This window comes from Osmerus mordax, chromosome 6, assembly GCF_038355195.1.
Source record: "Osmerus mordax isolate fOsmMor3 chromosome 6, fOsmMor3.pri, whole genome shotgun sequence".
NCBI classification, from domain to species: domain Eukaryota; kingdom Metazoa; phylum Chordata; class Actinopteri; order Osmeriformes; family Osmeridae; genus Osmerus; species Osmerus mordax.
The window spans coordinates 19,715,585-19,730,962 of record NC_090055.1 but is presented as its reverse complement, the minus strand read 5'-3'; the positions used below and the strand labels follow the sequence as shown (position 1 = coordinate 19,730,962).

General features: G+C 44.6%; 3 protein-coding genes across 3 annotated transcripts in view; 1 reads left to right on the top strand and 2 right to left on the bottom strand.

Annotated features, from left to right (window-relative positions):
* triob (trio Rho guanine nucleotide exchange factor b) overlaps positions 1-5,887 on the top strand; it is an 81,673-nt gene extending 75,786 nt beyond the window's left edge. Inside the window, exons 53-57 of the mRNA XM_067238884.1 lie at positions 48-169; positions 493-571; positions 1,141-1,341; positions 2,706-2,844; positions 3,043-5,887. Coding sequence (XP_067094985.1) covers positions 48-169; positions 493-571; positions 1,141-1,341; positions 2,706-2,844; positions 3,043-3,588 — 1,087 coding nt within the window. The 3' untranslated portion in view covers positions 3,589-5,887. The remainder of the gene's footprint in view (positions 1-47; positions 170-492; positions 572-1,140; positions 1,342-2,705; positions 2,845-3,042) is intronic.
* A 2,209-nt stretch (positions 5,888-8,096) lies between these two features.
* si:cabz01093077.1 (C-C chemokine receptor type 1) lies at positions 8,097-10,046 on the bottom strand. Its single transcript, XM_067238508.1, has one exon. It carries the CDS (start codon positions 10,015-10,017, stop codon positions 8,929-8,931), a length of 1,089 nt encoding a protein of 362 aa, XP_067094609.1. The 5' UTR covers positions 10,018-10,046; the 3' UTR covers positions 8,097-8,928.
* Positions 10,047-12,913: 2,867 nt separating this feature from the next.
* Positions 12,914-15,136, bottom strand: LOC136944730 (C-C chemokine receptor type 4-like). Its single transcript, XM_067238612.1, has 2 exons — positions 15,067-15,136; positions 12,914-14,293 (listed from the first exon to the last, which is right to left on the bottom strand). Exons 1-2 carry the CDS (start codon positions 15,071-15,073, stop codon positions 13,266-13,268), a joined length of 1,035 nt encoding a protein of 344 aa, XP_067094713.1. The 5' UTR covers positions 15,074-15,136; the 3' UTR covers positions 12,914-13,265.
* Positions 15,137-15,378: the final 242 nt, after the last annotated feature.

The window sequence follows — 15,378 nt, the reverse complement described above, 5'->3', positions numbered from 1 at the left end:
GTTTTGGGGTATTTTCTCGTGACCTCTGACCTCCCGGCCCCTAACAGTGACACCGGTGAGGCCACCTTGGAGATCCTAGAGGTGTGTGTGGAGGACGGGGGGGTGTACACCTGCGTCGCCAGCAGTGCAGCGGGAACCACGTCCTCCTCCGCCAGTCTCCGAGTGTCAGGTGAGAGGAAGTTCTGGTCCACTAACCAGTCTCCGAGTGTCAGGTGAGAGGAAGTTCTGGTCCACTAACCAGTCTCCGAGTGTCAGGTGAGAGGAAGTTCTGGTCCGCTAACCAGTCTCCGAGTGTCAGGTGAGAGGAAGTTCTGGTCCGCTAACCAGCAGAGCAGTCTCTGAAAGTAGTTCTGCTCCACTAACCAGTCTCTGAGTTTCACACTAACATACTTTAAATGTGCCTGTACACATGGCCATGCACACTAAGTTAAATCAAATGCATCTACGTACATCTCTATACCAAATATTTGTTAACAGAACGCTTCTTTGTAGATGTCAACAACATTGGGAGTGACATTCTTTGGAAGAACAACTTTGAGTTGTTCTACACTGAGACCACGGAACTGGGCAGGTAAAACAAATGTTTTTACTTTTTATAGTATATTGAAAATTTTAGTTCCCAGGTGTGATTATGACATTAGTCACTTTACATTTATTGTATAAACACAAGGAATTTAACATGGCTATGTTACATTCATTGTGTTTATACTCTCCACCTGCCAATCACTACTACTTTATAAACGCCTCAAAAAAAGTTTGGAAACGTTATTTCGGTCTATTATTCCTCCCCTTCAATAATACCAATTTGAATTGTATTTTATATCGTTGGAAACGAGAGTGAATACCAACAGAAGAATATTGCAGGGTATTTTGGCGAAAAAAATTGGGCCGCTACCCACACGGATAGCTGTGTTGCTCATTCCACGAATGCACGATCCTTACAAGTTATACCTTGTTGTAAAGGTGACTAATCAGGCTTTCCAACGATATCAAATACATTATTATTATTGAAGGGGGAGGAATAATCGACCGAAATAACGTTTCCGAACTTTTTGGGAGGAGTTTAGTTATTTTCTAGTATGTATATTTCTATGCGGAGGTACAGTGGTCAGTAGTGTTCCCCTGACCCTGACTCTGCAGGGGCAGGTTCTCGGTGACCCGGCGCTGTGACCAGTGTGGCAGCCGGGGCAGCGTAGCAGCTAAGCACGTGAACAAGCGCCTGCTGCGGCGGGAGCAGGTGCAGCGGGAGGTGCTGCTGCTGCGGGACCTGGAGCACCCCCACCTGGCCAGGCTGCTGGACACCTACGAGACCCCCACCAGCTACGTCCTCATCCTGGAGATGTACGTACGCGCCTGCTTGGCTGGGGGGGGTCTGTTTAGCAGATCATTTTTAGACGAAGCGGGGGAGGAGTGAGGGGGTTGAAACCAGGATGGGAATGACTGGTGTTGGGGATGTGGGTTGGGGGCGTTGGGTTAAACAGTGTTTGGTGCGCTGGGTTGACCAGTGTTGGTGTGCTGGGTTGAGCAGTGTTTGGTGTGCTGGGTTGACCAGTGTTGGTGTTCTGGGTTGAACAGTGTTTGTGTGCTGGGTTGACCAGTGTTGGTGTTCTGGGTTGACCAGTGTTGGTGTGCTGGGTTGACCAGTGTTTGGTGTGCTGGGTTGACCAGTGTTGGTGTGCTGGGTTGAACAGTGTTTGGTGTGCTGGGTTGACCAGTGTTGGTGTGCTGGGTTGAACAGTGTTTGTGTTCTGGGTTGACCAGTGTTGGTGTTCTGGGTTGACCAGTGTTGGTGTTCTGGGTTGACCAGTGTTTGGTGTGCTGGGTTGACCAGTGTTTGGTGTTCTGGGTTGACCAGTGTTTGTGTTCTGGGTTGACCAGTGTTGGTGTGCTGGGTTGACCAGTGTTGGTGTTCTGGGTTGACCAGTGTTGGTGTGCTGGGTTGACCAGTGTTTGGTGTGCTGGGTTGACCAGTGTTGGTGTTCTGGGTTGACCAGTGTTGGTGTGCTGGGTTGACCAGTGTTGGTGTTCTGGGTTGACCAGTGTTTGGTGTGCTGGGTTGACCAGTGTTGGTGTTCTGGGTTGACCAGTGTTGGTGTGCTGGGTTGACCAGTGTTGGTGTGCTGGGTTGACCAGTGTTGGTGTTCTGGGTTGACCAGTGTTTGGTGTGCTGGGTTGACCAGTGTTGGTGTGCTGGGTTGAACAGTGTTTGGTGTGCTGGGTTGACCAGTGTTGGTGTGCTGGGTTGAACAGTGTTTGTGTTCTGGGTTGACCAGTGTTGGTGTTCTGGGTTGACCAGTGTTGGTGTGCTGGGTTGACCAGTGTTGGTGTTCTGGGTTGACCAGTGTTGGTGTGCTGGGTTGACCAGTGTTGGTGTTCTGGGTTGACCAGTGTTGGTGTGCTGGGTTGACCAGTGTTGGTGTGCTGGGTTGAACAGTGTTTGGTGTGCTGGGTTGACCAGTGTTGGTGTGCTGGGTTGAACAGTGTTTGTGTTCTGGGTTGACCAGTGTTGGTGTTCTGGGTTGACCAGTGTTGGTGTTCTGGGTTGACCAGTGTTTGGTGTGCTGGGTTGACCAGTGTTGGTGTTCTGGGTTGACCAGTGTTGGTGTGCTGGGTTGACCAGTGTTGGTGTGCTGGGTTGACCAGTGTTGGTGTTCTGGGTTGACCAGTGTTGGGTTGATCATTGTTGGCATGTGCTGTGTGTGCAGGGCTGGCCAGGGCCGCCTGCTGGACCACATCGTGAGCTGGGGCAGCCTGACGGAGGAGCGGGTGGCTCTGTACCTGAGAGACATCCTGGAGGCCCTGCGCTACCTGCACAGCTGCAGGGTAGCCCACCTGGACCTGAAGGTAGCCCAGCCTCCCTCACTAACCCTCACACAACATCCACGTTTACCAGTCCTAATGAGGAAAATCATTTACGAGGGAAAAGGGTTGATGTAGGTGTGGCAACCCTAACAGCCCCCCCCAAACATATTAATTCACTGTATGTCTGTGGGTGAGTATTTTAGTTTGACCAGTGTTGCGTGTGTGGAACCCCCTCCACAGCCAGAGAACATCGTGGTAGAAAACACCTCCGTTCTTCCCGTGGTCAAGCTGACAGACTTCGGCGATGCGGTCCAGCTGGACTCCTCCCAGCACGTCCACCCTCTCTTGGGCAGTCCCGAGTTCTCCTCTCCTGAGCTGGTCCTGGGCCTGCCGGCCTCTCTGACCTCTGACCTCTGGAGCCTGGGCGTGTTGACCTACGTGCTGCTGAGCGGTGCCTCCCCCTTCCTGGACGACAGCGTGGAGGAGACCTGCGTCAACATCTGCCGTCTGGACTTCAGCTTCCCTCCGGACTACTTCTCCGGTGTGAGCCGGGCGGCGCGGGACTTCGTGTGCCTGCTGCTGCAGGCGGAGGCGGGACGGAGGCCCTCGGCGGACGCCTGCCTGCAGGAGCCCTGGCTGCAGCCGCACGCCGCGCCCCGCCCCCCCGGCCACCTGGACACGTCTCGCCTGGTGTCCTTCATGGAGCGGAGGAGGCACCTGAACGACGTCCGCCCCGTGGCCAGCATCAAGGCCTTCCTGCACAGCCGACTCCTCAACGCTGTGTGACCGGCCATAAGACCACCACGTTAATGATCTCATCGTCCCCCAACTCGCCACCAAGGATCCTGCTGCTGCCTGCTGATCCCCCCTCCCTCCCTGCCTCCCCTATCCCACAATCCCTCTAACCCCCCCCCCCCCTACCAACTTGCAGAGTCATGGTTTTATCCTGACTTGCAAACAAACAGTTTGAGGCTTCTTAGAGACTTGACTAGCAGGGAGAACAGAGCACTGTGAGGAGCCTGTGGTGAAGGAGCCTCTTGTTCGGATAGTTTCTTTAAGAAGAAACGTGTGTTTTCGGTTGAACACAAGAGAAATGTCTTTTTGTAATGAGAGATTACTTTTTGTACAGATAATGTATAGTAAAGTAACAGAGAACTTTATTCATATCTTGTCAAGAACAGAGGTTCGGAAATGATCAAAACAAGTTGACACCTGAACAGTACAGATGATGTAGATTAACTTTGGAATAACCTCACATTTACCGGTTGGAGACCAAAATCATGTTTCAGATAAATTGTTGAAATTCTTGGCCTTGGTTCTTGTGTGGGCCTAGCATCATTTGAAAGACAAACTATTTTAGTGACACTTGTACAACTTATGACAAACAATAAAAGCTTCAACAGCTATTATAAGTCAAATATGTCTTCAGATTTCTAATGCATCAGCCTTACTTTGTAAATAAAGTGTTCCTGCCTTCATTCTCATTTGAAGACTCACAGTTGCTGCTTCAGCTGAGTGGTTAGGTTGACCAGTGAGAGAACACTTTCATGGTGGTTAAGGTTCAGGTGAGGGTTCGGGTTAGGTTTGGGGAAGACTTTGGGTTCAGGTTTAGAAATTGAGGATAGGGTTAAGGTTCATTGTTATGGTTCAGGTTAAGAGGTTAAAGGGTCAGGTTAAGGTTAGGTGTAGGGTTTAGGTTAAGAGTTTGGGAATCAGGTTAGGGTTACGGTTCATGTTTGGGGTTAGGGTTGAGAGGTTAGGGTTCAGGTTTATGGTTAGGATTGAGAGGTTAGGGTTCAGGTTCATGGTTAGGGTTAGGGTTGAGAGGTTAGGGTTCAGGTTCATGGTTAGGGTTGAGAGGTTAGGGTTCAGGTTCATGGTTAGGAATGAGAGGTTAAGGGGAGCTACTTCAGGGGAAGTAGCTCCCCTTTACTCTAGTTTTATGGCAGCACTCATTACTAAATGTTATTATCCATTCACTCATACTTTTCACAAATTTCTCATGTGCAATGTTGCAGCTTTAATGTTTATGCAACTATTTATTACGGCTTGTGTTGTAGCAGGATTCTAACAAGGCATGTTCCTGATACTGCAATAGATGTCTGTATTGTGTTACTTTTTCCTGTATTAAGTTCAGTATTAATATATTGAAACCTCAACACGGGTTTCTGAAAATAATGTAAGAATGGTATTTGTAAAGGCACTTATGTTTGTCATTGTTCGATTTTCCTGTAACTATACCAAAGTTAATCATGATTTTCCCCCTCTTGAAACGTGTTATGATTGGATCATGTTAAGTTATGACAACCACACTGAACTTAGACATGGCTGTTTGCATTTGTTCGTTGTGGCATTATTTATTACTATTGTTAGTCGTCTGGTGCCTGTAACTGAATTATCTAATGAACTTTTAAAAAACCACGTTGTGCACAATGTAGTGATTTGCTGTGCAAGTTGGTTCAGCTTTAGGTTCTGTATTTCGTATGTGTTGATATGATTTGCTTCCTGAGCTAATGTAAGACTTACACGTGTTTGGTTTGGGAGAAAGCTTCTCCAGAACTATAATAGTAACAATAATAATAATAATAATAATAATATAAACATTTCAATAACTCTGAGTAAGATGCAACACACACCTCACTCCACCTTCTCTAAGGGTGTTGGCCACAGCAGAGAGAGAGACTGTGAGAGAGGGTGCTGTTCAAATGTCCATGAGTGTCTGTAGCTCAGTGGTTAGAGCATTTAACAGCAGAATAAGAGGTTCAAATCCCCCTCTGTTTGTGGCTTTGAATGAGAGCTTCTGCTAAATGAGCACGTTGCTGTTGTCATGTCAGAGAAGCTAAGCTCTGAGTGGCTGTGAGCTCGTACAGCTCCATGAGGCCTCTGTTTGTTATTTATTCATGTGAAAAGCTGTACAGCTAAGAAACTGACTTGGCCAACCTGGGTGGCACATCTTCATTTTGTATACGTCATTTTGAATGTTTTACTATGACTTTTGCATGTATATTAATTTGTACAGAAAAAGGAATTGTGTTTACAGATTACATGATGTATATATTTATTTCTGTCCTCACTTATTTTGCCATTAAACATATGGAACATAACAAATGGGTAGTTTTGAATTTCCGAACGTAACCGTTGACACACCCTGACGTTAGGTCCTGTTGTTGTTGTTCTCATGTCACACTAACACCTTGTGCTCAAATAACACCTCTGCAAGATGTGGGAGATCTCAAGGAGGATAAGGAGAAACTTTCTATGATCTCACGGACGAGCAGGTGTGAGTTCTCCCAAGACGATTAACAGCTTTTTTTTTCAGAAAGGTGAAGTCTGTTTCCTGTTTCCTAACTAATGTCCTCCCTCAGTTTTCTCAAAGGCAGCCCACGGTTTACAACTGCCCCGGGGTTGCCAGGTTTATAACTCCCCCATGCAGGGTTGCCAGGTTTATAACTCCCCCATGCAGGGTTGCCAGGTTTATAACTCCCCTAGGGTAGCCTGGTTTATAACTACCCCATGCAGGGTTGTCAGGTTTATAACTCCCCCAGGGTTGCCAGGTTTATAACTACCCCATGCAGGGTTGCCAGGTTTATAACTACCCCATGCAGGCTTGCCAGGTTTATAACTACCCCATGCAGGCTTGCCAGGTTTATAACTACCCCAGAGTTGGAAGATTTGTAACTAGCCCAGGGTTGGAAAATGTTCATACATTCCACAGAGCAAACACTAATGTATGTGAAATGTATGTGAAACCAATGATTCTAATGATTCTATTAATGATTCTATTAACAACAACAACAATTTAAATCAAGAGATTTAGGGTCCCTTTGAAACACAGATCTTATTTCAGTGGAGCTCTGCTTAAGCACAATCCATCAACACAATAGAAACCCAAATACCTCAATGATAGAGATCTCCCTTTCCCTTCATACGTTTTCATCCATACATTATTATACATGACAGAGTTTAGTAACGTAACATATGCCAGCTGTTTGACACAGTGAGAACAGCGTGTTCAGTGTACCTGGTCGTTGTCATTTGCATGCAGGAAACTGTGAAAGATGGTGTGCTTATTATGCTGCCTTATCAGGTGTGAAATCTAACATTTTCTTAGAATGGAAGCAGAAGTACATTGCATTATACTAACCACAGACGAGGGATTTCTGCAGAGCGGTCTATGAGCTTCCTACCTCACAGATATCTCCATCTTTGCCTTTTGTGAATAAACCATGTGTAAATCACAGACAAGCTTGAATGGGTTAAAACACGTGTACATCACATTAATGGTTATTTAATGAATAAAAGAAAATAAGGTTCAACGTGGGTGATTAGAGGATTTAAGAAGTAAATTAAAGAAACTCAGACCTCTATTTCTAATAAAATATTATCATTATAATAATAAAAGGGGGTTTGAAATGTTACTTTTTAAAACTCTATCTAGAATGTAAGTATCCTAAAAATTAGACTTAAGGAGCTGGAGGGGGATGTTGAACTCCCGAAGCAGGAAATGTTCCAAAAAATAATGTGACATGGACAAAACAATGGAACATTGTAAGATAATAGCCAACGTCAGTGAAAACACTTCAATCACTCCAAAAATATGTATTTCTTTATTTAACCTTTATTGAACCAGTCATTAAGGACACTTTATTATTTACAAAGGCAGCCTGGCAACTTGAGAGGAAGATGAGAAAGAGGCAGTATATAGGAGACTAGGACACACCAAACACATGACATACCCACAGCAAAGCATTAGGGGAGACAAACAAAGTGAAACATCTCAAAAAGAACATGTGGACAGGAAATAGTTCAGTAGGTGTGAAAATATGTGTCTGTGTCTGTGACTACATTCTTGATTGAACCTTTAATGGCAAACAGGGTGACACATTTATCCTGTTTCAGAGAGTTATGTCAGGTATTCCAGCCAGTGGCTGCAACAGAAATGTTGACACACCAAGAAAGGTTTCAGATTCGGGGACTTGTCTGGTGCTTTTGTTAGAGATTACAAGTGAAAGGTTTGTCATTGGATTTGTCCTGAATTGATTATATTGAGTGGTTATCATCATGGAATATAAATATTCTTCACCTTTGGCAAACTGTAGCAGACAGATAACACTGTGTTTCCGGATCTTCACTTATCTAGGTGGCCTGCCAAGCCAACCACTCAATCATTTCCTGTCTGACCGCATTCACACTACAGTGTATATGGCCCCAGGATGAGAGATGGTTCAGGCTAACCTGTGGTAAAGGTTGTTTAACCCTGAACCAGCATCGCATTCAATGTTTTGCTTCAACTCATGTTCTTTCCTTCTTTTGTATGTTCAGCACTTGGAGATGTATTTGATGTCTGACTTATAAATACAGTTTGATTGTTTGATTGATTTATCAATTAATTATCAGTGAGCTCTGGACTATAGCTTCCAACGTCAGTGCAAATCGGCCCCAGAGAAACCTGTGCTTAAATCGGAGGTAATCTGCAGAGGGTGTTTGGGTGAAGGGTTTCTCTCATTACAAATGTTTTCTGGCAGGCGCTTTTATCGCCGTCCAAACAGGGCACATAAAGTAGGCCCTACAGTCGAAAATTAAAGTAGGCCCTACAGTCGAAAATTAAGGATCGGAAGTTTTAACAGTATTTTGGAGGACAGAATTAGGAACGATGTGTTTTTACCAAGAACAGTATAGGCCTGCGTGTATAATTTCAGAGAGAAAGCAATGCAGGACATCCTTGACAGTTACAAACAAGAGAATACTCGGGTAGGCCTGAGTAGCCTGGGACTTTATTTATTTGCAATGTAAAAAGCGTTTATGTAAATGTCAGTTTAGGTTCATGATTTGTAAAAGATCAAAAAAACGCATGGCATCTGTTGTACCTATTTGAGTTTGAAAATGTGTTGATGCAAATGTCTTCATGTGTTTGTGACTGTATTACACCTTGTGTTCACTTTGAGCTGTGTTGTTTGCCTAGCCTACATTGGTTACTCAAGCATACAATCTGAAGAACCTTTGAAGAAAAAGGTTATTGCTGACCCACAATTTTACTCCACAGAATGTTATGTAGGCTAACATAACATAAGCACATTTTCCCTCCTTCCCTAAAGTACAGTCCAAAACTTCATCTGAACAGCTCCATCATACAGGCGTGTTTGAAGTCTCATTTTCCGACCCTCGGCTCAGAGTGGCGGTGTGTCGGACCAAGCGCTTACAGAAAAGATTTTTAGATAACACGAGACGGAGGCAATTTCTAAATTTTTCTCCGACAAACGCATGGATTACTGGATTGACACAGCAGTGGGTCAGAGCGATGATCTGTGTCACCTGTAAAGCCGCATTCACCCGCACTGACATTTCACAGCTGCTACCTATGTTGAACATCTGCAGTGTGAGCAGAAACACCGCGACGTTGTACGGCACCCAACAGATTACAAACATACAAACTATCCCGAGAATGAGCTTCATGGCCCTGTCCTTTTTGGAGTTACGTAACCTCAGTAACACAACCAGAATGCAAACGTAGCAGTACACTATAACAGGCAGGCAAATGAACAGGCTCACTACGTTTTCGGTAAAGTTGTGGTACATTTTCCACGACGTCGCCACGTTTTCTGGGTAGTGCGTCTGACAACTGAAGGCGCCGTCCTCGTCTTCGAGTTGTGCGAAGACGGCCTGCGGCAGCGCCGCGGCCAGAGACAGAGCCCAGATGACAACGCTCGCCACGGTCCCGTAGCGCAGGGTCCTCGCTCTCATGGCTGCCACAGCGTGGACGATTGCCAGGTAGCGATCCACGCTCATCAGAGTCACAAAAAAGGTGCCGCTGTAGAGGCCCAGCTGGTACGCACCGGACATCACCTTGCACAGCCCGTCCCCAGAATACTGCTGCTGCAGGGAGGCCCAGAGAGGCAGCGTGAGGACAACAACCAGGTCTGACAGAGCCAGGTTCAGCAGACACACGTCCGTCATGGACTTGAGTTTGATGTAGCGGATGAGAACCCAGAGAACGGTGACGTTCCCCGTCAGTCCCAGAAAGAACAACAGATAGAGGAGCATGTGGTAGGAACCCTGCACCAGGCCGGGATTGGTGTCACAGGGCATGTGGGTGGCGGAGTAGTCATAGTCCTCGGTGGTGAACATCTTGCTGGTGAGGAGAAAGATCGCATTTAAACGGTTAAAACACGTCAAGGTTGTGGTGAAAGATAGCATACAAGTGTAAAGCTGAGGCATTCATTTCAGTTTCATAACATGAATATTGTGACCCAGTTCTGAAGCCATTCGTCTCTTTGTGCATGATAGAGAGAGAGAGAGAGAGAGAGAGAGAGAGAGAGAGAGAGAGAGAGAGAGAGAGAGAGAGAGAGAGAGAGAGAGAGAGAGAGAGAGAGAGAGAGAGAGAGAGAGAGAGAGAGAGAGAGAGAGAGAGAGAGAGAGAGAGAGAGAGAGAGAGAGAGAGAGAGAGAGAGAGAGAGAGAGAGAGAGAGAGAGAGAGAGAGAGAGAGAGAGAGAGAGAGAGAGAGAGAGAGAGAGAGAGAGAGAGAGAGAGAGAGAGAGAGAGAGAGAGAGAGAGAGAGAGAGAGAGAGAGAGAGAGAGAGAGAGAGAGAGAGAGAGAGAGAGAGAGAGAGAATGATAGATATTTTCATGAATCTCCCTTGAAGGGCCGATAAATCCCAACCTGGATCGATCACAGCTCTCTGATAAGCAAAAAGAACAACATGCACATTCCCTGCCCTTATGAAGTGTACTTGATGTCTTATGATGACTAAAACCGAGACAAAAAGTGACATTCAAAACTCCCTAAACAATAGGCTCAGAGTTCAGACGTCTTCCAGGAAATGGTTTGAAAATTCCCTTAAATCGCATTAGAAGGACTGCTTAGCATCTGGCAATACTCTTCTTACCCCTCCGCATCCTAGGAGGGGTAGATAAGTTATTTTATACACTGTTATCCATGTCCTAACTGGGTGAAAGAGTTCGCAGCAACTATGATTGTTTCAACAGGTCTCACTGACTCAATGCATGCATATTGTATCCTGTCCAATGTCACATACTACTGATAAGATTTGGGCTTTAGATTCTGTTTTGGAGTTTTTTGGCATTCAAATGTTTTCAGCTCCTGAATAACGTTGTCAGTTCATTTGCACTGTTATCCCAACTAAGTGAAAGGTTTCCCAGGAACTTTTACTGTTTTAATGTGATAGTATTCAGTCCCCAAAAATGTTTACTGTAGTAGCTCACTGCCTAAATACCAGCCTTAAACAGTTCACACTGACTCAATACAGCTACTGTATGTTTTCCACATACTACTGACAAGATTTAGGCATTATATTCAGTTTAGGAGACATTTGTTTTTTTAATTTCTTTAAAGTGCTTTTCAGCTACTGAATAGTGTTTTCAGTGTGTAGATATAAATAACTTCAGCAGATTGATCTGCTCACATGTGTAACCAGGAGCTGTGGCTTGTGTTTGTGACCAAACTCTAACATGTTTCTCTGCTGTACCCTCCCTGTGCTGTCACTTTCACCACATATTCTAACCCTAGCCCTAACTCCTGAAGTTACACCTGCAGGACCCCATGTCCGTGGTTCACAACCACACACACACACACAGTCAAGAACACAAACCACACACACACACAGTCACAAATAAATACCACACACACACACAGTTACAAACACATACCACACACACAATTACAAACACATACCACACACACAGTTACAAACACATACCACACACAGTTACAAACACATACCTCACACACAGTTACAAACACATACCTCACACACAGTTACAAACACATACCACACACAGTCACAAACACATACCACATACACTGGCAAACACCCACCACACACACCACACTAAAAGAAGTGAATAAATGTGACTCACACCTTATTCAGTTGTTTCTCTGCTCACAGTAGAAGTGATGTATTTGAAGAGAAGGGCTAAACTAAAGACTACTTCACCCGTGTACACATATTTCTGGGTTCCTGTGTATTCTGGTAAAGTGTGCTCTTGCAGAGTGTGAGGTGTGAATGCGGTTTCCTGTAATAGCCTGCATGTGCCTGCAGCTGAAGGGAATGAGTGGGGAACTGGAAACTTTGAGCATTAGAATATTGGCTAAATGTTTTTTGATACAGCACAATGATATTTCAGGCATGGTGATCCATCACAGTGATATTTTAACGTATTTGACAAAAAGTTTCCAATGGGCATTGCCAGTGACGTCAGGTCGTGTTTATGACTTTGGGATGGGTCCATTTATGCACCTAACTGATTATTTCCCTCTAGACGTTTGAGCAAGAACTCAAACACACCACAGTGTTTATAATCATGTGTCATAAACATAAATCAAGTTATGAGTCATAACTTCCCTGTTCACATTTGAACATGAATGTAAATACTAAAATGTAATCAAGGAACCCAGCTAAGTGGTTAGAGGATCTGACTGCAGATCAAGAGATTTGGATCAAAGCGTCTACTTATTGAATATATCCTCGTTCGTTGAACTGGTAAACATGAATGTAAAATGTGTCAGCTATCACAGAATGCACTGCGTATACATACACACACATTATCGAATATGTAGTGACTTACAATGTGAATGATTGGCTCTCCTCTAGGGGGCGCACAACACCGGACCCAAACCATTACATTTCTACACAGTTGTTTATAAATAGTCTAATCTGCCCTTGTGAACTGGGAGTATTAGACAACCGATTGCGAATAATGTTTAAGTCATAGAGATTAGGTCCATTTTTACACCGGTCTGCCAAATGTATTTGTTTTGATTCAGCTATGAGGCTGCCTCTTGCAGGGGAAATGAGAAGACATCATATTTCATTCTACACTTCACTCGTATTTTGAGTTGTAAATGAGCAGCAAAAAAAAGATGCTTTTAAATTTATGTAATATTTATACATAATAAGTAGGCCCTATGCATTTTTATATAAAATATACAGGAATATCAGTTGTAAAAATGGCATTAAAATCCCTGTACAACCGACGCAAGCAAGCACACCCTACAATTTCCCCAGAAATTTTACCCTCTCTAGTTACCATTTGAAATCTGAAAAAGACCATAGCATAAACAAAAGTGTAAATATACAGCACTCTACATGTATGATTAGGTCTTGTGACCTCCTATGCAATTCAGCTGCCTCAGTGAGTAAGTATTAACACACTCACAGTTCTGTTTGTAGGCTATTTGCTACATCCTGAAACATTGTGGTTGGCTTGCTAAAAAGCAAGTTTCACACTACAGAACACCAAACACAGAGTAAGAACTTCCAAACAAACACAAATAACAATAAACTAATTAATAACCCGACTCAGCAATTTACTGCAAACTGTTAGGCCCGAATCCTGAAAATATCATCAGTCGCTCTAAACATTTTTGTGTATACAATGTTTTGTTTCCACAGTATTTAAAAGCAAACAATTATTAGTATCTATTTCTTTTCGTCTTCTTTCCAGCTCATGCCACGATGGTAGACATCATGTCAGACGACTTGGACAACACTGAGCTCCTTAGGTCTGACAGCTCGCTCGTCGCAGATGGCGGGAAAACCCCCGGCAACCACGCCCTCAGCTGCTTCTGAACACAACTCCTGAACTTCTGTCCTGCGAAAGCGTAGATGATGGGATTCAAACAGCAGTGAGAGAAAGCGATGGTCTCTGTCCACTGCAAAGCCAGGTCGATGCTATTGGAAACGTCACAGTCAGCCGAAACAACCGCTATGGTTTGCAGATAGCGCAGGAAGATCGCCATGTTGTACGGGGTCCAGAAACAGAAGAACGCAACGATTATGATGAAGATCAGTTTGATGGCTTTGTGCTTCTTGACGGTTTTGATGTTGGCCAAGGTGGGGATGATTCTAGAATAGCAGACCCCCATGATCAGGAGAGGGAGGAAGAGACCCAGGATGTTCATCTCCAGGTAGCTAAACTGGCGCCACATGGTCCCGGCGGGAAACTCCTGTCCACACCGCCCTTCCTCCACCCGTGTGAAGGTGAGGGTGGGGAGAGAGGCGCACAGGCTGGCCAACCACACCAGCACAGAGAGGACTGCCCCCACCCGGACAGATCGGTGCCTGGCCACAGAGTGAGTGTGAAGTATGACCACATAGCGGTCAACACTCATGGCCACCATGAAGAAGATGCTGCCGTAGAAACCGATGTTGTGGCATCCAGTGACCAAGCGACACATGAAGTCCCCAAAGGACCAATCGGATGCGGCGGCGTAGTGGGCCATAAACGGCAAGGACAGGATGAAGAGTAGGTCGGCCAGGGCCAGGTTGAACAGGCAGATGTCCGTCATGTTGATCTGGTTGTAGTGCTTCAGCAGCACACAAACCACCACGCTGTTGCCCACGGCGCCCAGGAGGAACACTAGGCTGTAGAGGACGGGCAGGAACACGCGGCCGAACGCCTGCACGCTGGAGTTGTTGCACGGTGCATGGAGGTCCTCTTCCTCGTAGTAATAGCCTGAGTATTCAGGCTCGCCTGTGAAGACATCACACCCACAGTCGTTATTATCTGCTTACACAGCAACCATCTGCTTTTCTCGCGCTGCATCTCAACTGACACCTACACATCTACAGATGGATCATGAACAAACAATGCACAGTTAGAGGCAGTTAACACAGCCTCGCTACATGCATCTCTGACAAATTATTCTGCAGGGTTAGAATAATATTACGGGACAGTTATAGTGAAAATGTTTGAAATATTGCATTTCATACATTGATGGAATCACTTAAACCAAATACTCTAATACTGTCGTACCAATAATTTTGTAGTTTAACATGAGAGCTTATGAACATTGCCTGGCTACAGTTATATCAGAATCAGAATTCGGTTTATTCGCCATGTATTTTATACAAACACAGAATTTACTGTGGCAGGGAGGTGCAAAACACTAAACATATACGAATATTAAATTAAGTAAAAGTACAAAAGTTTAACTATGTTTAAGAACTAAACAATCTAAGAATACAACAATTTAAATATTAAATAAAATATATATAAGAATAAGAATGAGCAGCGTAAGTGGTATACATATATATATATATGTATATATATATATATGTATGTATAGCATTGTGTATAAGCTCCATGTCCCCCTTGATACAGTCACCCCTGGTGACAGTTGCTAATGCATTGTACATGAAGCTTTATATCACCCTGGATACTGTCACCCCTGGTGACAGTTGATAATGCATTGCACATAAAGCTCTATATCACCCTGGTTACAGATCTTTATTAGTTGTACTCACCAGACATGATGTTCTGTGGGTCTATTTTTTATCCAAAGCCAGATGTTATTCTGGTGATGTTAGCTCTCTTGTCTGCAGTCTTCTGTCCTCTGTGAAGTGGGGGCAGTTCCCTTTTGAGTGGCATGCCTCACTGCTAGGGACATTTCCTGTATTGACTACTGAAAATATATTTGTAGTAAAAAAAGAAAAGAAAAACGCAATGTAAATACTTTCAATAAAGTCACAGACTCTCAAATGTTAAGCGTAATAATATGTATTTTGTTAGCAGACATATTTTCTCCAAAGCTACGTACAAACTCCTGATCTGATCAG

Bases quoted from the DNA above. Each gene is read 5' to 3' on its own strand.
- si:cabz01093077.1 (XM_067238508.1), bottom strand. From the start codon at position 10,017: ATGCCTCAGCTTTACACTTGTATGCTATCTTTCACCACAACCTTGACG.